This window comes from Triticum aestivum, chromosome 4D, assembly GCF_018294505.1.
Source record: "Triticum aestivum cultivar Chinese Spring chromosome 4D, IWGSC CS RefSeq v2.1, whole genome shotgun sequence".
NCBI lineage: Eukaryota > Viridiplantae > Streptophyta > Magnoliopsida > Poales > Poaceae > Triticum > Triticum aestivum.
This window is the reverse complement of record NC_057805.1, coordinates 238,856,789-238,866,551: the sequence shown is the minus strand read 5'-3', so window position 1 is coordinate 238,866,551 and position 9,763 is coordinate 238,856,789. Positions and strand designations below refer to the sequence as shown.

The following is a 9,763-nucleotide window of genomic DNA, read 5'->3' as shown; positions in this document are numbered from 1 at the left end:
CACTGTTTTGCTGGTCTGCCCCCTCCCACATGGCTGCCCGCGCCGTGAGCTACAGCCGAGGATCGCCCGTGAACATCCTCGTCAGTTATATGATCCATCCACTTTCTTGATGATTTGTTTGCTGCGCGGTTGAGGAGTAAATGATAGTATAAACGTTTGTTTGTACTAAAGGCAGGTGAATTGGGGTTCATGTGCGTCTGTCTTGATGCGCAAGTTCCTTTAGATGTACCTCCCGAAGTGAAGTTTGGGGCACTTATCTGGGAGGTTGGCGCTCCGTAATGAGAGGATGGAGAGAGCGGGCCCTTTTGAATTTGATTTTCGGTAGATGCCTGCGTGTTTCATTTTCGTATGGGCTCTGTTTAGGTTTTTACAAAGATTTGTTCTCCAGTTAATTCAGCTGCCCAGAAAGAGGCTCATGTATGTGTTGATGAGACCGAAAGTCCGAAACCCTTATTTTCTTGTCAAACAGACTCTTTTGTCTGCAGAGGTCTTGTCTAAGTAGATTTCGTCTAGTGAGAGGCATGTATTTGGTTTCTATATATTTGATTTGTTAAGGATTTATAACTTCAATTGATTTTGCTATGTGCGTTCATTAAGCGGCATAGTCCTAAAATTCACCCGGTCAATTTTAAGGGTTGCCACATTTTTAGTGGTCCTAACATGGACAGCAGATATTGGTACAGGTAATGCATGCTCTTATTTGAAAAAAATTACATCTTTTCCTGTGGGATGATTATGTATTAAAAGACCAAAATCCATTATTTTCTTGTTGAAACGGATGTTTTTCTTGGAGATGTTCTCTAGTCAGAAGCATGCATTTGGTTTCCGTGTTTGATTTGGCAAGGATTTATAACCGCAGTTGATTTTGCCATGTGCTTTGGTTAAGCGTTGACCTACAATCTGCTATAGCCCTCAATTCCACCTGGTGGATTTTAATATTTGCTTCATTTTTGGTGGTCCTAACATGGGCACGCAACATAAGTAGGTCGAGGTGAGTGATGCATGCTTTTATTCGGAAGCTATAATCTTTTACTATCATATGGTATCGAGGGTCTTAGCTGCTGCCTGATGCTACTTGGGTTTGGAGGTGGAAAAGCTTGATGGAAAATAAATATTACCCTCTTTATGAAGAATCCTAATGTACCACACATGCTGTGTTATTACTGGCATTGAAGATTTTTTTATTTAAGTTTGTATTTAGTTCTCATGGTATTCCATGTCGCTGACTATTCTGTCTCTGCTTTCAGATCATGGTCGGGCCTGGGCACCGGAACAGTCATGGAAAGCGGCAGTCTGATTATGCTGAAAATGGAGGTGTCAAGAGAAGAAATCCTGGTGATGATACATATGCTCCTGGTCCAGATGACACTGTCTATCGCTACCTTTGCACGTCTAGGAAAATAGGGAGTATAATTGGGAGGGGTGGAGAAATTGCCAAGCAGCTGAGGAGCGATACTCAAGCTAAGATTAGGATTGGTGAGAGTGTCCCTAACTGCGATGACCGAGTCATAACAATATTTAGCTCAAGCAGGGAGACTAATACCATTGAAGATACTGAAGATAAGGTTTGCGCTGCTCAAGATGCTCTCTTTAGGGTTCATGAGAAGCTTGCCACAGATGATGGTCCTGTGAACGAAGAAAATGAAGAGGGTTTAGGTCAAGTTACTGTTCGGTTGCTTGTGCCATCTGATCAGATTGGATGCATTATTGGAAAAGGTGGGCATATCATCCAGGGAATCCGCAGCGACACTGGTTCACAAATACGTGTTCTCAGTAATGAACACCTTCCTGCATGTGCTACTAGTGGTGATGAACTTCTCCTGGTTAGTCATTTTTCCCTCCTTTTTCCTGCAATAAATGTACAGGTGTACTACTATACTCGTATAGCAAGTATATCCTCTCTTCTATATAGTACATGTGGACATGTGGTATCCGTAGTCTTACCAAATACTCCCTCCGTTCCCAAATACTCCCTCCGTTCCTAAATATTTGTCTTTCTAGAGATTTCAACAAGTGACTACATACGGAGCAAAATGAGTGAATCTACACTCTAAAGTATGTCTATATACATCCATATGTGGTAGTCCATTTGAAATCTCTAAAAAGACAAATATTTAGGAACGGAGGGAGTATAAGTCTTTTTAGAGATTTCAATATGTACTACATACGGATGTATATAGACCTATTTTAGAGTGTAGATTCACTCATTTTGCTCTGTATGTAGTCTATATTGGAATCTCTAAAAAAGACTTATATTTAGGAATGGAGGGAGTATCTACTACAACAAATGTTTACTCGTTTATGTGCAGTAGGTATTTCATATGCTCTGGTTGTAAATTTGTACTCATTAATTGAATAACGGGCATGTTCATTTAATAAATGGATATATTTTCTTCTGTTTATTTAGTTTAATATATATATGACTATTCTTCACCCCCCTCTATTTTAATATCAATGCACTGTAATTTTACGTTCCGTAAATTTTGTCTTATTTCAAATGTATAAAGAGAACGCAATAAAATATCTAATCACCGTAAAAAATATTTTATGTTACATAAAATTACAGATGTAAAAACATAGTGTAAAATATACATAAAATGCAGTTTTTCTTGTCTTATGACATATACTTTTTTTCTTATGCCAAATTTTATGCAGTGAATTAATATGAATGAACTATTTGTATTTCAAATGTAATTTATTTGTGAAATGATCGTAAGATTAACTCAGGTGAAGAATAACTTATTCTGCACCCTCGGTGATGAATAGACTTTCTCTCTCTCTCTCTCTCTCTCTCTCTCTATATATATATATATATATATATATATATATATGAAATACAAATAGTTAATATTCTGCACCCTAGGAAAATGGTTGTGTACTCCTAGGAGTACGTACTCCCACCCCTCATACACCACATAGATGAATCTTTTATACCTCTATTATTTTTAATATACTTCATTATTAATTATTAGATACCAAAATGAGTTTCATGAAAAAAATCATGTGTGTCTCATATTTTTGAAGGTTTACGTCTATACTGATTTGTTTGTATGTGAAAAAGGTAGTATATTACAAAAAGTACGTCAGAAATGATATTTTTTCAACAAAACTCGTATTGTGGTATCTTAGAATATTTAATAAAGTATATTGAGAATGATAAAGAGGTATAGTCAATGCGTATACGAGGTATATTGAAGATGGGAGTACATACTCCCAGGAGTATAGAAAATTAGTCCTATATATATTGTATTGTTTTGTAGTGTCACTGTGAAATCATAAATATATAACATTTTTTTATCATTTTAAAACTAGATAATTGGGGATCCGATTGTAGTTAGAAAAGCTCTTCTCCAAGTGTCATCTCGCCTCCATGGCAACCCATCCAGGTCACAGCATCTCCTTGCGTCCGGCTTAACCCAACCTTTTCCAGCGGGCTCCCGCCTTGGTAGTTCCTCTACTGCACCAGTTGTAGGGATTACTCCTATGGTTGGTCCTTATGGACGATACAAAGGTGATATGGTGGGAGATTGGCCTTCTATATACCAACCACGGAGGGAGGTGAGCTCTGCAAAAGAGTTTACCCTGCGTCTGCTTTGTGCTGCGGCGAATGTCGGAGGTGTAATTGGAAAAGGAGGTGGAATTATCAAACAGATTAGGCAAGAATCTGGAGCTTTTATCAAAGTGGATAGTTCGAGTGCTGAAGGTGACTGCATAATTACAGTTTCGGCAAAGGAGGTAATTTCTCTCTTCTTCAGTTTTTGCATGATACGTTTCCATGTTTATTTTTAGTAGCAGGTCCCGATTAATTCTAATTTTCCGTGCCATGCAGTTCTTTGAAGATCCTGTCTCTCCAACAATTGATGCTACAGTCCGTTTACAGCCAAGATGCAGTGAGAAAATTGATGCAGAATCGGGGGAGCCATCATATACTACACGTTTGTTGGTGTCGACATCACGGATAGGGTGCCTGATCGGCAAAGGTGGTTCAATCATTACGGAGATACGAAGAACATCGAGAGCAAACATACGGATCATTTCGAAGGAGGATGTTCCAAAAGTAGCATCGGACGACGAAGAGATGGTCCAGGTAACAATTTTAACTTCTGATGTTCTTTGTTTCACGACTCCTTGTTGCCATAAAAAGTATTTACTGTTGTAATTGTCATGTACAACAGATCAGCGGAGATCTTGATGTTGCAAGGCATGCTCTTGTGCAAATAACTACAAGGCTGAAAGCCAACTTCTTTGAAAGAGAAGGTGCTTTATCAGGTTTTCCACCTGTGATCCCATATCACCCTTTGCCTGCTAGCGTGTCTGATGAGCCAAAGTATCTAAGCAGAGACAATAAGTCTGCTGGGCACGATTATCCATATTCTAGTGGATATCGTGCATCAGACGATGTGCTTCCTGTTGACCGTTATGCAAATTATGGCAGCTCCCAGGTATAGCATCCCTTTTATTCATTGCGAATCCTGCCAACATTTTGTCAGGTTTCTTATCCCACAATACGAACTGAAACCATCTCTAGGTATACGGAGGCGGCTATGGTGCTTACAGTGGTGGTTCTGGCAGCAGCGGGTAAGGATGACTTTTTTTTGAGTCACCCTGTATACATATTCTCGTTGTTGACCATAGTTCTGTGTAGGTAAATAAACGTTAAAAAAAGCACCAAGTGTAAATTGCTAGTTCTGCCTCTAGCGCCTACTTTGCCTAAGCGGCATGCCTAGGCACGATTAAGCACACGGCTAGTACAATAATCGCTTGCCCTTCTGCTGTGGTCTAGCACCTAATCACAATTAAGCGGCACATGTATAGGCATGGTTTTTTTAACCAAAATATTAATGTTTCTTTACACTCGATATATTGCTGTCTATTACTCCCTCCATCCCATAATACAAGATGTTATTAGAACCAATGTACTGATATGTTGGTTGTAGTAACATCTTTATTATGAGACGGAGGGAGTATCATTTTGTGCGAACTTTGGTCAAGGCCAAGTTTACTTAATATTCCATTTTTATCTTTGTATGCTTATCTTTATTCCATATGTGATTTTTCACTTGGTACTGTTTGCAAATTTTTTATCAGGTTATCTGGCTCTACCTATCTTTCATCTGGAAAACGCTATGGCTATTAAAATGCAGGTTGTCGAATCCAACAGGTATGGTTCCTCTGTGTGTTGACATGTATATAGTGACTACATGTTCAATACTTGCTTCTAACCACATCTGCCTTTGAAACACATTGAACCCAGCTCAGCTCTCTTCCGATGAACCTGTCCGTTTCACATTTGCACCCCTGCCCAATCCTTTACTGAAAACAGCCAAGACCAATGAAGTTTGGAGCCTGCTTATTGGAGCCCCTACCCAAACCAGATGACTGAGAGTATGGCCCAACCTGGAAGCTTTGCTTAAGAGGACCTGTCTGGATGCCATAAACCCTCTGATTTCCCTAGTAGAATACATTTACTCTTTATCTTTTCCTCCGGGCCTGTGTGTGATGCCCTGCCGTAAATGTTCCGAACCTATGTATTGGAAGGTCACATATAAGAATCTGTATTTGTTGTCCTAAAACCTGCTTAGTAGTTTGTGTGAGAGACTTGGTCCCCTATTCGCCATCCAAAACTTAGGAGATGCTACTTGCCCTTGCTTGCAAATATGCATTCCTTCATTGATACATACTATCATTCTTAGCAGTAGTAGTTCAGAATATTACCAAGACTTGGTCCTGTCTGCAAACAGTAACCATGAGATACCACTACGACTTACAACTTGAAATCCTAAATCAATGAGCTCAAAATGTGTGCAAGATATAGGAGAATTTTTGCTGTCTTCCGATTACATCGGCTTGCGAATACCATACACATGTTTGATTCAGTTGTTTCGGGTTTCAGTCACCCTGTAATCAGATGCGGTGCTTCACAATTCCAAAAAGGGCCGATCCCAGCTGGATTGGGATAACACAATCCCAAAAAGGGACCATCCCAGATGGATTGGGATAACACCATCCCAGCTGGATTGGGATAACACCGCATGCCGTCTCACTTGTCCCAACCTTCTCCTCACCAAGAGCCCTCTCATCCCAACCTCCTCACCAAGAGGCCCGAGGCCCAGAGACCCTGAGCAGCAGCAACGACGCCGCAGCAGGCACCTGCGCTGGCAACCTCCCTGCTCTCGTCCGTCTCCTTTCGCCCACCGACGAATCTATAGAATCCAGGACGCTAAATCTTGGATTTGTTTGCCAATCGATGTACCAACAGCCTCTGGACCAGGAGAGATCTTCTCTGTATGCGTCTGTGTTCATTGATCTGGCCTTGTTTGGGCTGGTTCTGGATCGATCTGGGTTTGTTTAGTTTTGTTCTGGTGCTGGATCTGGGGGAGCCGGCGGAGGTCTTTTTTCTTCTCTTTTGAGGCGTCCCAAGCTATCCTGCGTCAGAGCTGTGTTGTAATGGGAAAACAAACCTTGCTTGAACCAAACAGATTGTGTAATCACAGAGACCATCAGCTAATGCAGTGTATCTTGATTACAACACCCAATACATTGCCTGTCCCGAACCAAAGTGGTTGATAATTTACCTATGGAGCAACTTTTGGCATGGTGGTCTGAAAGTACCAGCTTTTGCTTGAGATTCTTATAAACGCCTTAACATGCCATAGTTGCGCACATGATCAGAATGCCATTTGACATGCATGTGTTGCACCAATCGAGTATTGGCAAGTTATGAGATCGTGATTAGGTATCACCATGTTGGATAAATTGTGCTGCATTTTGTCCAGAGGTGTGTGCACTCTAGACTTGAGTTTGTGTGTGGAGTATTATCTTTATCCTTGTTAACCAGGAAGGTGCAGGAGCATACACAATTCCTGGAGCTAGAGACAGGCCGTTGCCGACATGCTTTGCATTGGTCAAGTAAACATTTCCAGTTTGTTTATTGGAAATAGGTAGTAACAGGGTCACGGTTGTGTCGTGCTTCTTAGGTCTTTCTACCCGTCTTTGTATGTTTATTATGCAGTGTGTATTCAATTTGATCACTTGGGCAAGTGGTGAAGCTGAACATCATTATTCATTAGTTTTGTTGTGTTTTATCAACTGGTGAAGCTGAACATTCATACGGGGTTTGATTGGGTGGATGCTGGCCTGATTATATTTGTTTTTTGATAATTTCATATGGGATTTAGCATGTTTCATCCTGTCTCAAACAACTATGTGAATTAAATTAACGCAATCCACGTGAGGTTGACAAGTCAGTCATTGGTGATGCTAGTAGAATGCCCGGGAGTTGCTACGGGCTCTTGAAATATTTTGCTAGTTGCACATAACATTATGCATGTTAAATTTCACATGTAGAGAGAAGATAGCATGGGCACAATCGGGTAATAGTTAAAGTCCACTTCACTTGCGTGGGTTGCCACGGGCTTTTGAAATATTTTATTAGTTGTATATAAACATTATGCATGTTAAATTTCACGTGAGAGACAAGATAGCATCGGCACAATTGGGTAATAATTGAAGTTCTTTACTTGCAATGTAAAATGATAAAAAAAGAAATTGGCGATGCATACATATAAAACGAAGATTCAACTGAAAATCCATTATGAATCAAGATATATGGGATTAAGAAATTCCGGCACGATATCAGAGATGTTATCTTTAGCTTCATTCGCGTGATATTTGAGCAATTATAGTAACAACTTTGTCAACTCATACTAATCATGCACAAGCAATATATGTAGTTGTATGAATACTTCACGTCAAAGACCTTAAATGTGTAACCGAGAGTACTTACCGTGCAAACTGGGTGAATGAATTCTTTACCATTCCACCAAAGCATAAAGAAAAAAAATCGCCAAGCACATGTGACACACCGAGACCGATGCTCTAGATGTCTTTCATTTATTCTAGTTGTGTTGCATTATCATAATTGTTTTGCATATTTCATTCCTATATGTTTATGCCATGACCATGTTGAGTGCCACAACTAGATGATACCCCGCACGTTGTTGCGGGAATGTTTTGCAACATGTTCAATGAGAATTGGTTGTAACATGAATATGTATATTGATAATGTGAGAACTAACTAAAAAAATGATTTGTGGTGTTTGGTTATTAATTGTGTACTATAAATATCATAATAGTATTTACATTCTCATGCATGTTTGCATCTTGAGGTGCTTTTTTATTATGCAGGGTTGCATGTTGTGGTGTGCCTTTTCTCTATGCATGTTGAATGATGAGGTGGCATATTTGCATGTCGAGAGAAATAGTTTAGTGGGGGCTAGCTATTTAGATATAGAAGATTTGCTTCTTGCATCATGTTTATTATTGATTATACTTTGCCATCCTTGTTGTTGCCATGATCATCTTGCTTTGTTATATGCTTCATGATTTTGATGTGCCTCATGTCAGTTTATTGCATTTTATCATGATCATCATGTGGGTTGCGTTCTTCATGTTGATGTGTTGGTTATGTGCTCTCCATCTTCCCCTTCTCTTATGGTTGTTTGCCTCTTCATCTTTTCTCCAAGGCCCTTCTCCAAGTGCAAACCATTTCATTTCTTCCTTCTTTCAAATTTCACCCATTATTGCAAGTGACATTTTTCCTATCTAAAATAATGTTCATTCTTTTCCTCTAAATCCTACACAATGACTTTAACCTCTATGTCAAATTTCAGCTCATTTGGATGTGTTTTGGTTGGGTTAAAAAATGGCTCAAGTTTGAATTTAATTCAAACTTGGATTATTTTCTACCTCTAAAAATTGCCAGGGCAATTTATTCAAATAGCACCTATTTCCAGGAGTAGAGAGATATAATTACATCTTTCATATTCCTTCCCCAACCCTCTGACCTTTGCCCTTTTGTATTATGTGGATTATATATTTACAAGAAAGATTTTTAAGAGGAAAAAGAAAAGGGGCCTTATCTGACCGAAGCCACTTGGGCCTCCTTCTCCCGAGCTGGCCCAGCCAGGCGAGACGGCCACCTGCCCCGTCTGGAACGCCGTCTCCTACCTCCAGGCGTGCAACAGCAGTAGCTTCGTGAGAAGGACACGGACGCCAAGGCCGGCGCCGTCCATCCGCGCCTCTATAAAACCGAACCCCGCGCCCTAGGGTTTCCCTCTTCCCCCTTCTTGCCGCAGCCACCACTCTCTTCGTCGTTCGCCTCCTCTTTCGTTCGCAAGTGAGAGAGCCGAGAGAGTTCAGAGAAGAACCGCCGGTGCCCGTCGTTGTCCTCGTTTTGGGTTGACTCACCGACGTCGTCTCCTTCGACCACGCATGCATCCTCGAGACCCGGATCGACCTCTTCTTCCCCTGCTTCCTCTACTTCATGGACCCAAGCACCACCGTCAAGATCAGCGCATCCTCCCGCCGTCTTCGATCACCGTCGGCCTCGTACGACTCCGGCAGCACCCCCACGGTGAAGTTTCGCCCCTCCCCACCTTGTTTCCCTGTCGGTTCCATCGCCGTAGTAGCCTTCCTGTTCGTGCCCATGACTGCCATGGCTTCCGTGGAAGTGTTGCCATTGCAATTTTTACAAAAGCATCAACTAAAATGCTAATTACAATTTGTATAGACAAAATTGTATGTCAATGCATGATAACCGACAAGTATAGGGGATCGAACAGTTTTCGAGGGTAGAGTATTCAACCCAAATTTATTGATTCGACACAAGGGAAGCCAAAGAATATTCTCAAGTATTAGCAGCTGAGTTGTCAATTCAGCCACACCTGAAAGACTTAATATCTACAACAAAGTGTTTAGTAGC

General features: G+C 40.8%; 1 protein-coding gene across 1 annotated transcript; it reads left to right on the top strand.

Moving 5' to 3' along the window:
• Positions 1 to 1,247: 1,247 nt before the first annotated feature.
• Positions 1,248 to 7,180, top strand: LOC123097381 (KH domain-containing protein HEN4; the record flags this gene model as incomplete). The annotated part of the gene is given in 8 exon segments (XM_044519095.1): positions 1,248 to 1,823; positions 3,313 to 3,735; positions 3,830 to 4,087; positions 4,176 to 4,257; positions 4,340 to 4,442; positions 4,529 to 4,578; positions 5,089 to 5,161; positions 6,839 to 7,180. Coding segments are annotated over 8 exon segments (1,665 nt in total). The 3' UTR covers positions 6,942 to 7,180.
• Between the last annotated feature and the right edge of the window lie 2,583 nt (positions 7,181 to 9,763).